The sequence below is a fragment of the Moschus berezovskii genome, chromosome 22, assembly GCF_049115385.1.
Source record: "Moschus berezovskii isolate FMDL1 chromosome 22, NW_MosBer_1.0, whole genome shotgun sequence".
Lineage (NCBI taxonomy): Eukaryota > Metazoa > Chordata > Mammalia > Artiodactyla > Moschidae > Moschus > Moschus berezovskii.
Window position 1 is genome coordinate 11,591,940 of NC_142481.1, and position 18,317 is coordinate 11,610,256.

General features: G+C 43.5%; 1 protein-coding gene and 1 pseudogene across 8 annotated transcripts in view; both read right to left on the reverse strand.

Annotated features, from left to right (window-relative positions):
• Positions 1–18,317, reverse strand: part of ZNF227 (zinc finger protein 227) — a 48,063-nt gene that overhangs the window by 22,888 nt on the left and 6,858 nt on the right. For 2 of the 7 annotated variants that reach the window (XM_088830504.1, XM_088830503.1), the window contains 2 exons: positions 16,116–18,101; positions 11,679–15,144 (listed from right to left, as the gene is read on the reverse strand). In XM_088830504.1, the coding sequence (XP_088686630.1) occupies positions 15,065–15,144; positions 16,116–18,101 (2,066 nt within the window). In that variant the 3' untranslated portion in view covers positions 11,679–15,064. The other 5 variants (XR_016035890.1, XM_088830501.1, XM_055411945.2 and 2 more) reach the window with 5 other exon arrangements.
• LOC129546723 (uncharacterized) lies at positions 8–7,422 on the reverse strand (annotated as a pseudogene). The gene is made up of 3 exons (XR_016035895.1): positions 7,325–7,422; positions 3,824–6,359; positions 8–1,976 (listed from the first exon to the last, which is right to left on the reverse strand). The product of XR_016035895.1 is annotated as an uncharacterized LOC129546723 (transcript).

Below are 18,317 nucleotides of genomic sequence, written 5' to 3' on the forward strand. Positions count from 1 at the left end.
AATTTCTGTCCTTGTGTGCAGGCTCTGATGAGTGAGGTCTGAACTGTTATTAAAAGCAATAAACTCTTCACATTTATGTGGTTTTCTTTTCCTCATGTACCTCTGATGAATAAAAAGGTATGAGTTTCACTTGAAGTCCTTAATCTTTTTCATATGCATGGAGCCTGTCATGGGTTCTGTGCATGTATATGTGCTAAGTTGCTTCAGTTGTGTTGGACTCTTTCAAGATCCCATGGACTGTAGCCCCCAAGTTCCTCTGTTCATGGGATTCTCCAGGCAAGAGTACTTGAGCAGGTTGCCACGCCCTCCTCCAGGGAATCTCCCTGACTCAGGGATTGAACCCACTTCTCTTGCATCTCCTGCATTGGCAGGTGGGTTCTTTACCACTCGTGCCACCGGGGAAGCTCGTGGGTTCTGAGATGGACACAAAGATCTAAATTCCAAATCAACCCTTACTCCACTCATCACCTTCATGGCTGTTTCATTCATTACACTTACAGGATTCATCTACTGAAAGAACCCTCAAATGAGTGGAGTGTGAAAACTCAGCTCTATGCAATATCCTTTCCACACACACAGCACTTGTAGGGCTCCTCCTCCTCATGGACTCCAGTGGATATGAAGGTATTTGATCTCTCTGGAGCTCTTTCCACCCCTATTCACAGTAAATCCTCCATCCTGGGTGTAAACTAAGTAGACTTGAGGAATATCACCTAAACTGAATTTGGGGAAATACTTCCCTGGTGCTCCAGTGGCTAAGACTCCACACTTCCAATGCAAGGGCCCTGGTCAGGGAAGTAGATCCCACATGCTACAACTAAAACCTGGCATGTGTGCGTGTGTGCTAAGTTGCTTCGGTCATGTCTGACTCTTTGAGACCCAAGGGAATATAGCCCAGCAGGCTCCTCTGTCCGTGGCATTTCTCAGGGAAGAATACTGGGATGGGTTGCCATTCCCTCCTCCAGGGGATCTTCCTGACCCAGGGATTGAACCCACATCTCATGTGGCTCCTGCACTGCAGGTGGATTCTTTACTGCTGAGCCACCTGGGAAGCCCTTAGACCTGTGTACTACACCTAAACAGGTGACTTCCTGCCACAAAAGATCAAATAGTATCAAAAGTCTTACAGCATTATACCCCAAATATCCAGTATACAAACAAAAAAAAATCACTCATCATACCAAGAACCAGAACAATCAGAACTTCAATGAGAAAAAACAATTAACAGACATCAATACCAATTCAGATGTTGGGATTATCTGAAAAAGATTTTGATTAAGTACACATAATCCTCCTTTTTGTCTCAGCTAGTTTGAGTTGAATTTCCTGTTTCTTGCAATTGAGAACATCCTAATGGTTATAAACCACCAGGAGCTCTGAGTAGCCCACCCCAGGGTCTGGTGTTGGCCCTGGATTTCTTCAGTAACATGAAACTTGAGATAGAATAGAATTAAAGTATCCAGTGTCCTGGAAGGTAAGGCCCAGAAGAAACTGTGAGAACAACAAGGTTCTACTGTATAGCACAGGGAACTCTACTCAATATCTTATAATAACCTATAAGGGAAAATAATCTGAAAAAGAATATACCAATGTATACATGAATCAATCTGCTGAACACTTGAGAGTAATGCAACATTGTAAATTAACTATACTTCAATAAAACAATAGTGGAAAGCCTCCAGTAAATGTACACCCGAGTAAACCATTCAATCAAGCAAACATGAAAGCATCTGAGAAGTACAGAGTGGTGTTCAAAACTCTTTGCCTTAATAGCTTAGTGCAGCATCTAGACCGCATGTTTTAATGTTTCCCCCTTTTGTACACTCTTTGCCACAAAATTTTATGGAAGGAAAGCCAACTTTCTGTTTCATTCAGTCTGGTGACCAAGGACACAATAAAAGAAAAATAATGAAACTTACACTACATATGACTGATGGTACACTGTCCAGAGAAAGTCTTAACTGGTAAGATAAAAACTTGGTTCCAGGGCTCCGGCGGCGCAGGCGCAGACGCGGGAGACGCCCGGCTCCGGCGGCGCAGGCGCGGGAAACGCCCGGCTCCGGCAGCGCAGGCACAACCGACCACGTGTAGAATCGTGGCTGAGATGAGCTACCCCGCACCCAGGGTTAGGGCGGTGGCCGAGAGGAGCTGTACCACGTTCAGGAGGCGGTGGCTGCTTGGGCACCGGAGGGCCGAGAGGAGCTGATCTACATGCAAAGCAGGAGGCGCGGCCTTGAGGAGATACCCCTCGTCCAAGGTAAGGTACAGCGGCTGCGCCTTGCTGGAGCAGCTGGGAAGAGATACTCCACGACCAAGTGGAATATAAGAATCCAGTGTTCTGGGGAGGAAGGAACAAGATGGCGGAGGGATAAGATGGCAAGACCACTTTCTCCCCCACAAATTCATCAAAAGAACATTTGAACGCGGAGTAAAGTCCACAAAACAACTTCTTAATACTGGCAGATGGAGAAGGAAACGGTAACCCACTCCAGTATTCTTGCCTGGAGAATCCCATGGACGGAGAAGCCTGGTAGGCTACAGTCCACGGGGTCGCAAAGAGTCGGTCACGACTGAGCGACAGAACGGAACGGAATACTGGCAGAGGACATCAGGCTCCCAGAAAAGCAGCCCATTGTCTTCTAAGGGAGAGAGAAGAAATCCAGCTCCACCCACCAGAACACCGACACATGCTTCCCTAACCAGGGAACCCAGACAAGTCACCCGTCCAACTCCACACACAGTGAAGAAACTACGTAATAAAGAGAACTCCACAAACTGCAAGAAGAGGGAAAGGCCACCCCAAGCAAAGCAATATAAGCAAGATGAAGAGGCAGAGAAATACCCAGCAAGTAAAGAAACAAGATAATTGCCCACCAACACAAACAAAAGAAGAAGATATAGGGAATTTACCTGATAAAGAATTTCAAATTTTGATGGTGAAAATGATTCAAAATCTTGAAAGCAAAATGGAGTTACAGATAAATAACCTGGAGAAAAGGATTGAGAAGATGGAAGAAAGATTTAATAAGGACTTAGAAGAAATAAAAAAGAGTCAATATACAATGAATAATGCAATAGATGAGATCAGAAACACTCTGGAGGGAACAAACAGTAGAATAACAGAGGCAGAAGACAGGATAAGCGAACTAGAAGATAGAATTGTAGAAATAAATGAAACAGAGAGGAAAAAAGAAAAACGAATTAAAAGAAATGAGGACAATATTAGAGACCTCTGGGACAATGTTAAACGCTCCAACATTCGAATCATAGGAGTCCCAGAAGAAGAAGACAAAAAGAAAGACCATGAGAGAATACTTGAGGAGATAGTTGAAAACTTCCCTAAAATGGGGAAAGAAATAATCACCCAAGTCCAAGAAACCCAGAGAGTCCCCAACAGGATAAACCCAAGGCGAAATACTCCAAGACACATATTAATCAGATTAACAAAGATCAAACACAAAGAACAAATATTAAAAGCAGCAAGGGAAAAGCAGCAAATAACACATAAGGGGATTCCCATAAGGATAACAGCTGATCTTTCAACAGAAACTCCTCAGGCCAGAAGGGAGTGGCAAGACATACTTAAAGTGATGAAAGAAAATACCCTACAGCCCAGATTACTATACCCAGCAAGGATCTCATTCAAATATGAAGGAGAAATCAAAAGCTTTACAGACAAGCAAAAGCTGAGGGAATTCAGCATCACCAAACCAGCTCTCCAACAAATGCTAAAGGATCTTCTATAGACAGGAAACACAGAAAGAGTGTATAAACTTGAACCCAAAGCAATAAAGAAAATGGCTACGGAAAAAAAAAAAAAAACCTTGGTTCCATTTTTGCCAGTAAAGTGAAGCTAAGCAGGACAGAATGCAATGGAAAAAATCTAACATTCAAATTGCAGATTGCATGATTTTACGTATCTTTATTATTAAATGATCATTTCTTTGATATAATCTTTAAGGCCTCTTCTAAGAATCCTTTTCCTAGTACAATTTATTGTGATTACCTGGGATTGAGTGCACTAAAACTTTCAAATGTTTGTCCCATTTATAGTAGGTTTCCCTATCCTTCGAGTGATACAAATTCCAGGGCACCTGCTATGTTTGGCACTGGTGCCAGGTCATAGCTGTATACCAGCAAACAGATTTCCTGCCCCTATGGAACCTACATTCTAGTGGACATGGATTTTGTTGTGTCTATCATTATACTTTGCTAAAGTCCTGAGAGTACTTCTAATTGTAAAGCCTCCCCTGTGTAGATTCTATTGAACGTGAAAGTTCTGATTGAAACCCACTACACCATCCTTATAGCGTTTCTCTGCTGTATATTTTCTGGAAAATTGTGACATTTTGGTCTATGTTGGACACACTAGCCATACTCATACAACAAGTAGGTCTCCTCATTGGAATTCAGATGACTGTAAAAAATACAGCTCCCTCTTGAATTCTTAAAATACAACATTTTATAAATAGCCCCTGCTATGTAGGTTTTCTGATGAAAATGTCATGTTTAGGTTCTGAAGAAATTTTTATCACACTTGTCACTGATCACTACTATGGACTCTCTGATGAACCTGAGACAAGAACTCTTGCTAAAGCCCTTACCACAGTCAAAAATGTTTGTAGGGTTTCTCTCCTGTATAGACCCTCCAATGAAGATGGGAGGTCTGAATGAAGCTCTTCCCACACATGCTGCACTTACAGGGTTTCTCTCCTGTGTGGATACTCAGATGAACATGAAGTTATCAGTTCCAGATGAAGCCTTTCCCACATTCTTCACATTTGAAGGGTTTCTCCTCTGTATGGACTCTCTCTAATGGGCTTGAAGATGTGAGCTCCAACTGAAACCTTTCCCAAACACATCGCACACGTAGGGTTTCTGTCAGGTGTGGACCCACTGGTGGTCTTGAATACGTGAGCTCTGACTGAAGCCTTTCCCACACGTATCACATCTGTAGAGTTTCTCCCTTATGTGGACTCTCTGATGGGCCTGAAGATGGGAAATCTGACTGAAGTCCTTGCCACACATATCACATTTGTAGGGTTTCTCTCCTGTGTGGACTCTCTGATGGGCCTGAAGATGGAAATTCCAGCTGAAGTTCTTATCACACACATTTGTAGGGTTTCTCCCCGGTGTGGATTCTGATGGGCTTAAAGGTTTGAGGTCTTACTGGTCTTTCCCACATACCTCACATTTACACGGTTTCTCTCCAGTATGAACTTTTTGAAGAGGACCAGAGCTCTGGCTGAACATCCTGTCACATGTCTTCCATTTGGATGTTTTGTCTTGAGGGTAGGCTGTTTGATGGGCTTGAAGCTGTGATATTTTATTGAAGCCTTTACCACACAGCTCACATTTCCAAGATTTCTCTTCAGTGTTGTCCACACAGCAACTGTTGAGGTCTAAGACATGACTGAAGCCCTTCCTATACTGACCACATCTATACAGATCCACCCTGGGGTGAATGGGCTCATCAGCAGGAAGGGAAGAGTTCTGATTGAAGCACTCAGCACACACCTGACATCTGTAGGGTTTCTCCCCTGGGTTGGCTCTCTGGTGGGTTTGCATATGTGAGCTCTGACTTAAGCCCTTCCCACACTCACTACACATATGGGGCTCCTCTCCTACTTGCAGCTGCTGCTGAAGTTCAAGATCAGAGCCAAGGTTTATGCCTTTTGCATTCTCATCAGAGGTCTGACCTTCTAAGTGGATGATGCTATGCTGGGATGTGTTCCTCACAAAGTCTTCTCCACAATTATTGTGGCCAAATGCCATCTTGCTTTTGTGTACTTCCTGATCTCCATGGTGATGAGAGATCATTCTCATGACTCAATGATCACAAGGCTACAGTTTATTTTTTATGTCAATTTGCTGATACCTACTCTGATAATTCTGACTTTCTCAGATTCATTTTCCTACGGAAATCTCAGGAGGTCTGAATTTGAGGCTCTTGATTGTTGACACTATTGGAACTCTTCCCCTGAAGCTTTCCTACACAGTTCTCATCTTCAGCATCTCAGCAGATTCTCCTGCCCACATCCGACAGGAGGAATCAACTTGTTTTAGTAATTTGGACTTGTTGCTTTGCAGACCTATTAGTGAGTCCTGAGTTCTGGTTAATTTATTTGTAAATTGTTCCCATATCTGCCTGCACATAAGGCCTTCATGCAAAATATGTCTTAGTCCTACTTCTCGAAGAGTCTCTATTTCATTTTGATTTTTGTGTCCTAGAAGGATAAAAAATTCAGAGATGAAAGTGAGGACAAGTTCCGGGATATAAGATATTTTACAGGTCGACTGTGTTGGGAAATCCTATTCAACCAGTGGAGTGTTCAGCTGGATTCTTAGTTTTATCATGCCTATGGAAACAAAGAAGTAATAATGAGACTCATTTAGAAGTATACTGATGGGACTTCACTGGTGGTTGAGTGGTTAAAACTCTTCATTCTCAATGCAGTGGGTATCAGTTCAGTCCATTGGTTGGGGAACTAAGATCCCACATGCTGCATGACATGGCCTAAAAATAAATAAATGAATGAATAAAATTAAATTTTATAAAAGGAACTAATATGCCGAGACTTATACATGAGGTCAAAATGAGAAATACAGTGCTACAGCGCATGGGATGTTCTCAGCAAAAGTGAAAAGAATATATTTGCAAAGGGAGACATAGCCTCTGTCGTGATAAGGAACCCATGAGATAACTTTATTTTCCTTAATTTAGCCACTAAATGCACATGTTAATACATAAGCTGGGCCTCCCAGGTGGCACAGTGGTAATGAATCCTCCTGCCAGTGTAGGAGATGCAAGAGATGTGGGTTTGATCCCTGGGTCCGGAAAATTCCCTGGAGTAGGAAATGGCAAGTCGGACACGACTGAGCGACTGAACTGAACTGAACTGAACAGAAATTTTACTTTACATGATTAAATAGATTAGCTTATTTCAACTGCCAGTTAACTTTGTTGCCTTTTTTTTTTTTGGCTGTGTCCTGCAGCATGTGGGATCTTAGTTCCCTGACCAGGGGCTTGAACCTGTGCCCCATGTACTGGAAGTATGGAGTCTTTTACCCACTGAACCACCAGGGAAGTTCCTGATTAACTAGTTTTATCATATCTCTTTTCCTGTTTTTTACTCACAGTTTCTGTTGCACTATATGCAGTTTCTGACAAGCTATGCTACTTCCATCCTATTTCATTAAATCCAATAATGATACAATTCACTAACTGATTTTAAACCACACCAAGATGTTACAACGGCAATTTGAGAAAACAGACAAGGAATAAATAAGATGTCCATGAAAAGGAGAAAATTCAGGCCCCCACCTGCAAGGAAGCATTTCAAGAGCCCCAAACTCTTAAACATGTTGACACCAAGACACTCTTGAGGGTTTAGAGTCCCTGAGCCCTCACCCATGGAGACCGGTTCCAGAAGTTCTCCAGCATCATGTCATGGTACAGCTTCCTCTGGGCCAAGTCTAGCAGTCCCAGCTCCTCCTTGGTGAAGGTTGCAGCCTCCTACAACATCAAACACATGTAGCCTCAACCTTATGATCAATAGAGTGTAGTGGGTAGGAAGTCACTGTTTAATGGGTATGGAATTTCACTTTGAGAAGAAGAAAAAAGTTCTGGAGATGTGTTCAACAGTGTGAATGTACTTAAAAGTACTGAACTGAAAATTTAAAAATGGTTAAAATGGTAAATTTTATGCTATTTTTTTATCACAATAAAAAAGCACATCAGGAGGTGGATGAATAACCCAATTGTGGTATATCCAGGCAATGAAATACAATGAAGCAATAAAAAGGAGCAAACTATTGACTTATGTTCAAAATGAACAAATGATACCAGACACAAAAAGAACACATACTGTGTAATTCCATTAACATGAAACTCAAGAAATGATCAATCTAGTCTGTAGTGATATAAAGTAAATCAGTTGCTGCCTATAGTCAGGCATGTGGGATAGGGATTAACCGGGGATAAGGGAATCTTTTTGGTGATGAAAATGGTCTACATCTAGACTGAGGTAGTGGTCACACGGGTATGTTTGTCAGAATTGATCAAATACAATTATATGTAAATTACATGTAAATTTCACCTCAAAATGATTATAAAAAGACACAATTAACAAAGCAAATAGACAAACCACAGAATGGAAAAAATTACTCCCAAAATGTATATATAACAAAGGACTTGAACTCAGAAAATATAAAGAACTTCTTTACTTCTCATGCGACGAGTTGACTCACTGGAAAAGACTCTGATGCTGGGAAAGGTTGGGGGCGGGAGGAGAAGGGGACAACAGAGAATGAGATGGCTGGATGGCATCACCGACTCTGTGGACATGAGTTTGAGTGAACTCCGGGAGTTGGTGATGGACAGGGAGGCCTGGCGTGCTGTGATTCATGGGGTCGCGGAGAGTCAGACACGACTGAGCGACTGAACTGAACTGAACTGAACTGGGGATTAAGTGAGCAAGTCCAATAGCCCTCAACAGGCAAGTGCATCCAGACAGAAAGTCAATTAGTGGTTGCCAGGGGCTGGGAGGGGACAAGTGAGAGGTGATGGCTCAGGGGCATGGGGTTTCTTCTAGGGGTGATGAAAATGTTCTGGAACTAGACGGTGGTGATGGTTGTACAATCCTGTGGATATACTAAAAACCAGTGAGTTGTATATTTTGTAAGAAAAAGTATATGTGAATCTTATATGTGAATTACATCTCAAGTTAAAAAATAGAAGAAAGGACTTCCCTGGTGGTCCAGTGGTTAAGACTCTGTGCTTTCACTGCAGAGGGCATAGGTTCAAACCCTGGTCAGGAAACTATAACCCCACAAGTCACAAGGAGCAGCCTAAAAAATATTTTTTTAATAAAAAATTTTTTTAAATAGGGGAAAAAAAACAGCCTTGGTTCAGTGCCTGGCACATAACACAAGCTCTCAATAAGTGATGATATGATGATTATTTTCCCCATATAATGGAAGAGAAAGCTGAAGATTCATGCAATTACTTTACTGATAATCACAGAGCTCATGAGACCTTACTGACATGAATCCAACTCTGATTCCAGGCCTAGTTTAAAGGTCTCTAATCACACAGAAGGGTGTCCTTGGGGAGAAATGAAAGGGGAGTTGGAGAATATAGACTCTGCACATGGAATCAAAGGATGACTGAAGACACATTTTCTCAGGCAAGGATTGGGCTGGACCGTCTCAGAGGTTCCTCTGAGCTGTAAAATCCTGAGGCTGTTCATGATTGGGAGGAGAGAGGATAAATTGCATCTTTCAGTTTTTTCCTCTGGGTTTTGGGAACCTCAGTCATCAACCTGGTTCCAACCCATCCAGGTTCTACGTGACAGTGGCTAACACGCATGTAGACCTCAGATGGGTTGGAATCAGGTTGATGAATGAGATTCCCAACAAAGGTCTGTATAGTCAAAGCCATGGTTTTTCCATGTAGTCATGTACGGATATGAGAGTTGGATCATAAAGAAGTTCAGTTCAGTTCGGCTGCTCAGTCGTGTCCGACTCTTTGCGACCCCATGAACCACAGTATATCAGTCCTCCCTGTCAATCACCAACTCCCAGGGTCTACCCAAACCCATGTCCATCGAGTCGATGATGCCATCCAACCATCTCATACTCTGTCGTCCCTTTCTCCTCCTGCCCTCAATGTTTCCCAGCATCACAGACTTAAAGAAGGCTGAGTGCCAAAGAACTGACGCTGTTGAATGGTGGTGTTGGAGAAGACTCTTTTGAGAGTCTCTTGGACAGCAAGATCAATCCAGTCAATCCTAAAGGAAATCAATCCTGAATATTCATTGGAAGGATTGATGCTGAAACTCGAATCTTTTGGCCACTTGATGCGAAGACCTGACTCATTAGAAAAGACCCTGATGCTGGGAAAGATTGAAGGCAGGAGGAGAAAGGGACGACAGAGGACAAGATGGTTGGATGTCATTACTGACTCAATGGACATGAGTTTGAGCAAACTCCAGGAGATGGTGAAGGATGGGGAAGCCTAGCATGCTGCAGTCCAAGGGATCGCAAAGATTCGGACACGACTGAGCAACTTTCACTTCACTTCACATTGCATTTAAAGCCTGTAGAAGAGTATATGGCATTCACTATGTTCCGTTCCGTCGTTCAGTCGCGTCCGACTCTTTGCGACCCCGTGGACTGTAGCCTACCAGGCTTCTCCGTCCATGGGATTCTCCAGGCAAGAATACTGGAGTGGGTTATCGTTTCCTTCACCAGGGGATCTTCCCGACCCAGGGATCGAACCCGGGTCTCCCGCATTGGAGGCAGACGCTTTAACCTCTGAGCCACCAGGGAACAGATCATTACTCATTCATCAACAGGTCTCATCCAACCTCCCATTTATTCTATAGACATTGGAGCATTTGTGCGGTAGAAAAGATCTGCTCATGAGTGAAGGAAACTTGTTGCCCACCTGGCAGAAATAACACGGCAAGATAAAATTCCCTCACATTGGGAAAATGTACCAGGATTCGTGGGTCACTCACTCTCTCGTCTCTGTGAGTCCTCTTTGAGAAATCAGGGTCAGGAATGGAAAGATAGGAAGATATGGAAGAATAAAAAGACACAGTCGTGTGTCTCAGGCCCAGGATAACTTAAAGCGGACATCCCCAGGTGAGACCCCCCTTCTTCCTTTAAAAAAGATCGGGGCTGTGGGTGTCAAAGGAATCCACGGAAAAGCCCTCTTTCTGAAGAGGTTAGAGAAGAGCCAGTGGCTCTGCAGCTAGAGCTCAGAACACCCGGGGCTCACAGAGGCTTTCAGGGACTGAAAGCATCGCGGAAAGAAGAAACTGGACAGTTGACCGCTTTTAGCAGGTGCCAGCCATAGGTTCTAAGCAGTTTCATATTTGCTTCACGTGAATCCCATCACACGCCTACTAAGGGGGTACCACTATTAACTCCTCTTTACAGAAGTGAATCGCAGCAATCTGATAATTTTACGAAGAGTATATCCCTAAGAGATGGCAGAGCGTGCACAAAGTAGGGGAGGCGAGGAAAACTGAGGGGCAGAGAGACTCTCAAACTCGGAGAGCGCTACCCCGCCTCACCCCCAACCAGGGGACCCGAGAATCTCTCCAAACGCCAGACACAAAAACAGTCATCCCTCCCCTCCATTGCTTCTGTTTCCCGAGGGCGGGGGCGGGGGGGAGGGCGAGGGCGGAAGCTGCGTATTTCACATCCATACAAGATCAGAATAGACCCAGACTCTAGGTACTGACTCACCTCAGTGTCTCAGAAGATACTGAAGCCTCTCACTTCTATAGCCGAAGTGCCCGGACTGCACGCTACTCTCGGACTACACTTCCCAGAACCCCCCACCAGAACAAGGGCTTCGGCCCCTCACCCTCGGAGACGGAAGTGACGCTGAATACCCGACATACTGGACTACACTTCCCAGAATCCTCGGCAAAAGTTCAGTTCAGTTCAGTTCAGTCGCTCAGTCGTGTCCGACTCTTAGCGACCCCATGAACCACAGCACGCCAGGCCTCCCTGTCCATCACCAACTCCCGGAGTTCACTCAAACTCATATCCATCGAGTCGGTGATGCCATCCAGCCATCTCATTCTCTGTCGTCCCCTTCTCCTCCCACCCCCAACCTTTCCCAGCATCAGAATCTTTTCCAGTGAGTCAACTCGTCGCATGAGGTGGCCAAAGTATTGGAGTTTCAGCTTTAGCATAAGTCCTTCCAATGAACACCCAGGACTGATCTCCTCTAGAATGGACTGGTTGGATCTCCTTGCAGTCCAAGGGACTCTCAAGAGTCTTCTCCAGCACCACAGTTCAAAAGCATCAATTCTTCGGCCATCAGCTTTCTTCACAGTCCAACTCTCACATCCATACATGACCACGGGAAAAACCATAGCCTTGACTAGACGGACCTTGGTTGGCAGAGTAATGTCTCTGCTTTTGAATATGCTATCTAGGCTGGTCATAACTTTCCTTCCAAGGAGTAAGCGTTTTTTAATTTCGGCAAAAGTAGTGAAACTAAAAAAAGCTCGTTCAGTTCACTGAGGTACTGTTTTAGCTTGATCTTTCTTTTCCTTCCTGTCTTCTGGAGGGTTTTGGGTGTTGTATTTTCATTACATTACTAGTGTGACTGAAAAGTAAATGTGGCTACATGAGAAAGGAAGGGCAAAGAGAGAATCTCAAACTTGGTTTATAGCTTTTACTTGTACCTGGATGCATTTAGACCACTGACAATGTTTACTTGGCATGACCTAGTCATTCCAATATGTTAGACTTACCAGAAGGAAAAGTAACCTTTGATCAAGGCACAAAACAAATAACAAAAGTTTCCCACTTTGGTTGGCTTTAATTGCTCCTTTTGGAAGTTGGAGTTTTTAGCAAATGAAAGATGCATTAGCAAGAAGGGAAGAAAATACTGTAATTTGAAAAAGAAAGGCCTAGAATACAGGCATACCTCGGAGATATTTTAAGTTAGATTCCAGACCACTGCAATAGATCAAATTATGAAATAACGTGAGCCCCATGAATGTTCTAGTTTCCTAGTGCATATGTTACGATTACACTATAGTAGTCAAGGTATGCGATTACATATTAAAAAATAACGTATGTACCTTAATTTTAAAATGCTGTTGGAAAAATGGTACCAGAAGACTTTCTTGACACGGGTTTGCCACGAACCTTCAATTTGTAAAATCATCATAACAAACAAAACCATCATAACTACTACAGAATGTTTTTTCTCCAGGTTGCTCTAAATCATTGAGCCATGATGATTATTCAAAAAGTTGGTGTGAAAGTGGGGTATCCTGGTCAGATAACCGTAACAAATTCAACTCCTTTTTTTCAACTTTATGAGGTATAATTGATAAGTAAAATTTTAATATATGTGAATTGATATATATTGTGAAAGGATTCCCACAAATGAATTACTTAACACATCATCACATAGCTAACTCTTTGGGGGGCAGAGAGGGAGATCCTTTAATATCTATTCTTAGCAAATTTCAACTATACAATACTGCATTATCAACTAGTCACCAAGCTATAGATTAGATCCTTAGATCTTACTCATTTTAAAGCTGAAAGTTTGTACGCTTTTTATAACCTCCCCCCATTCCCAGGCAGCCATCATTAAACTCACTGTCTCTAGGAAGTCTGACACTTTTTCCCCTGTAGATTTCACATCAGATAAAATGATACCATGCAGTGTCTTTCTGTCTTGTTTCACTGTTTATGTCCTACAGTTTCATTCATGTTGTCACAAATATTTCTCCGTATTTTTCCTGTGAACCAATGGTTAGAACAGTTTGATTCAGTTTATTTTATTTTTTTAAGAAACAATACTTCATAGGGGTTCTGTTTGTATCTCCTATTATCCTAACTGGAAGCTGCCATGACACCCTTAAAAAGAACAAGATGAGAAAATGTCTTTTACCAAATACCAAGACTCATTGCAAAGCTATGCTGAAGTAGTGTGGTATTAGTAAAATTGCTGAAAAGTAGACCAATCAACGGAGAAGGCAATGGCACCCCACTCCAGTACTCTTGCCTGGAAAATCCCATGGACGGAGGAGCCTGGTGGGCTGCAGTCCATGGAGTCGCTAAGAGTCAGACATGACTGAACAACTTCACTTTCACGTTTCACTTTCATGCATTGGAGAAGGAAATGGCAACCCACTCCAATGTTCTTGCCTGGAGAATCCCAGGGATGGGGGAAGTCTGGTGGGCTGCCATCTATGGGGTCGAACAGAGTTGGACACAACTGAAGCGACTTAGCAGCAGCAGCAGACCAATCAAAGGGAATTGAGAGTCAAGACATCTATCTAATCATATTTAAATCACTGATTGTCTTCAAAAGTGGCACTGCAAAGTAGTGGGGAATAAGGGAAATTTTCAGTAACTGGTATAGCAACAAATGAATATTCAAATGGTGAATAATTCAGTGATATGGGAGGCAATATAGACCTTTCTTTAAAGATTCCATAAGTTAATTTTAGTTCTGTCACCTATCAAAAAATTAATAAAAAGGAGAGGGAGGGAGAAAAGGGAAAGAGAGAACTGATAAATTTGAATAAGGTCTGGAGGTAAAACAATGTTATATATCAATATTCAATTTTCTGAGTGCTATACTTGTAGATATGTAAGTAAATTTCCTTGTTCTTACAATATATCAATACATCTAAATACTTAAGTATTTAGATGCAAAGGGTAAAGGACTGGAACATACTCATGGTTAAGAAAAATTACATGTCAATGTAATATTACTCAGCCATAAAAAGGAATGCATTTGTCAGTTCTAATAAGGTGGAAGAACCTAAAGCCTATTATATAGAGTGAAGTAAGTCAGAAAGAGAAAGACAAATATTGTATATTAACACGTGTATATGGAGTCTAGAAAGATAGCACTGATGAACCAATCTGAAAGGCAGCAATGGAGATGCAGACATAGAGGACAGACTTGGACACAGTGTGGGAAGAAGGTGGGAAAAACTGACAGAGTAGCACTGAAACATATGCATTCAGTTCAGTTCAGTTCAGTTCAGTCGCTCAGTCGTGTCCGACTCTCCGTGACTCCATGAATCACAAACATATGCATTACCAGGTGTAAAATCAGATAGCCAGTGGAAATTTGCTGTATGACACAGGAGCTCAAGTCCAGTGTTCTGCTGACAACCTAGAGGGGTAGGATGGGGTTGGAGGTGGGTGGGAGGTTCAAGAGGGAGGGGACATGTGTACACCTATAGCTGATTCATGCTGATATATGGCAGAAACCAGCACAATATTGTAAAGCAGTTATCCTCCAATTAAAAACTGTTTTAACAAGTATGTCAATATGTGTGCGCACACACACACATACATTAAGAGAATATGTAATATGTTAACTGGTGAATCTGAGTAAAGGGTACCTGAAAGATTTCAGACAGTTTTTACAATTTCTGGCATGTGTTAAATTATTTCAAAACAAGAAGTTTAAAGAAACGTAAAAAAATTTACATGAAGCAAAATTCCAATCATTTAGAGACCAGTAAAAATAAATACCTACCTTTTCTTTTTAATGAGATCACACAAAAATCCCATGCTTTGTTTCTCCAAGTGAACGTTTTCTGGATATCCTCCAACATCCGTTAACAACAATTTGCACTAGATAAATAAATCATAAAATACTTTGGCAACCCAACTGATTATTTCTATGTTTGCTATTATAAACAACAATGCAATGAACATTCCTTCATACACATCTGTGGCAGATACATGTTTTAATTCATATTATCATATAAAATAAAGTCATCATATTATGAATTCTTGGCTATATGAAACTTTTAGTATTTTATTCATTTTCATAGTTTTACAGTATTAGTAAAAATAATGGTCATTATAAATAAGTATAAAATGGAAGTTGATGAAAAAATAACCCCAAGTCTTCCTTGACTCCCACCCTCCCACCAAAAAACTAGCTAGTATAAGGCAAATATCCTTTTCACACATTATCCTTAGGCATATATTCACTTTGTAGTGGTGGATGGTTTAGTCGCTAAGTCGTGTCTGACTCTTGTGATTCCACAGATTGTAGCCTGCCAGGCTCCTCTGTCCATGGTGTTTTCCAGGCAAGATTACTGGAGTGGGTTGCCATTTCCTTCTCCAATATTCACTGTGAGAGATCATTTAAATCAAGTGGATCTTACCAAGAGGGTTACAATCTATTTTTTCCCTGTTCCTATCTATGGTTCTATATCACCAACCATTTTAATGGATTTGCTAGAAAGAGCTACCTGAAGGAATCCCTTTCCATCTCAATATTTTATACCAGCGGACCCCAACCTTATTGGCACCAGAGACTGGTTCTGTGGAAGACAATTTTTCAAAGGACCAGAGGTAGGGGGAATGGTTTTTGGGTGATTCAAGCACATCCTTAGCTCCACCTCAGATCATCAGGCATGCTCTTAGAGGTTGGGGACCCCTGCTTTATCGTTTATCACCAGCATGGACTCTCCAAAACCCTGAACATGTGTATCCTGACTGAAGCCGTCAACACGTTTCTCATTTTCAAAGATTCTTGCCAGTGTGGACTTTCTGATGGTATGTCAGCCGTGAACGGTGACTGAAGTCCTTACCACATACGTTGCACTTGTAGGGTTTTTCTCCTGTGTGGACCCTCTGGTGGGCTTGAAGCCGAGAACTCTGACTGAAGCCCTTCCCACACTCCTCGCATTTAAACAGTTTCTCCCGGGTGTGGACGCTCAGATGGACTCGAAGATTGGAGGGGAGGCTGAAGGCCTTCCCGCACTCGTCACACTTGTGGGGTTTCTCTCCTGTGTGGACCCTCTGGTGGTGGCGAAGGTTCAGGCTCCGCCCGAAGCCTTTCCCACACTCCTCACACTTGTAAGGCTTTTCGCCAGTGTGGCCCCTCTGATGGTAAATAAACTGGGAACTGTATCGGAAGCCCTTCCCACACACGTCGCATTTGTAGGGCTTCTCCCCGGTGTGGACCCTCTGATGGGACTGAAGACCCGAGGACTGGCTGAAGCCCTTCCCGCAGGCACCACACTTGTAGGGTTTCTCGCCTGTGTGGACCCGCTGATGGACCCGGAAGTCTATGGCCTGACTGAAGCTCTTGTCACACGCCTCACATTTGTAGGGCTTCTCTCCGGAGTGGACTCGCTGATGAGCATGAAGGTTGGACCTCCAGCTGAAGCCCTTCCCGCATGCCTCGCAGGTGTATGGTTTCTCTCCGGTGTGAATGACCTGGTGCAGTTTCAGGTTGGAACTATAACTGAAGTCCTTGCCGCACACGTCGCACCTGTAGGGCTTCTCCCCGGTGTGGACTCGCTGGTGGGTCTGGAGCTTGGACGACTGGCTGAAGCCCTTCCCGCACGTCTCGCACTTGAACCGCTTCTCCCCGGTGTGGACGTTCTGGTGGACTTGGAGATTTGAAGCCTGACTGAAGCCCTTCCCGCATTCCTTGCAGGTGTAGGGCTTCTCCCCCGTATGGACGCGGAAGTGGATGTGGAGGTCCGTGTTCCGGGTGAAGCCTTTGCCACAGGCCTCGCACCGGTAGGGCTTCTCTCCGGTGTGGACCCGCCGGTGGCAAATCAGAGGCGAGTTGTGACTGAACCCCTTGCCGCAGACGTCGCACTTGTAGGGCTTCTCCCCGGTATGGACCCTCTGGTGTATGTGGTAATGGGCGGCCTGCGTGAAGCCCTTCCCGCACTCCTCACACTTGTAGGGTTTCTCACCCCTGTGGACCCGCTGGTGAACACGGAGGTTGACGCTCCAGCCGAAGCCCTTCCCACACTCTTCACACTTATAGGGCTTCTCTTCCGTGTGGACTCTCTGATGGCACTGAAAATTGGAACTCTGGCTGAAGCATTTACCACACTCCTCGCATCTGTAAGGTTTCTCCCCCGTGTGCGTCCGGTAATGGATGATGAGGCCTGTGCTGCTACCAAAGGCCTTGCCACAGCTGTCACACCTGTAGGACTTCTCTCCTGCAGGGTTAGAGTGATGGGGGTGAAAGGAGTTCTGATGGAAACCATCACCAGATTCAGGACATTTATTGACAGTCCCTCCCAGGTGAATTCTCTGATGAGTCTGCAGATAGAAGCATTTTTCTCCAGGGTCAACCTTCTGATGAACTGGGAGCACCGCACCATGACTGAAGCCCTCCCCACACACTCTAAAGGGACGCAGTCTCTCTCCTTTGCAGGGTGTATGCTCTGCATCAGTTTTACCAGGATCGCTCAGTGGTGAATTCTTTGTGAAGCCTTCACATACACGCAGGTGATTTTTCACGTTCATCTGTTCATCAACACTCGGATTCTCTGACTTGCTCAGACACCTATGACCACAGGAAGCCTGGGCTCTCAGAATCAACTCCTGATTCTCAAGGCAACCGAAGTGATCTCCTTTATGATTCATTATGTGGTTCTCATCTTCAGAAACTTGAAGAGAATCACCTTGCACAAACCAGGAACTCTTCCTTTGCAGAGTTAAATTATTTGCAGCCTGTTTCCAAAATTGCCAGCAGGACAGCTCTTCACACGAGAGGTATTTTAACATGACTTTCCCAAGAGTCTCCATCTCACTTGGGTTCTTGATGCCTAAAGAAAAGGCGATATTCAGAGGTGAATGCTTTGTTCAGAAATATCAGGATTTCACACCTGGGCCATGGGATGAGGCCTTGATAATCCAGGGCAAGGGTCATGTCTGTACCACACCGTTTATCCTTTTGTTATTCTTTCTGAAGCAAAGACTGGGGTCAGCAGACTCTTATGGAAACGTGACCCATTTAGAACTGTATGTCCAACAGTTTAATA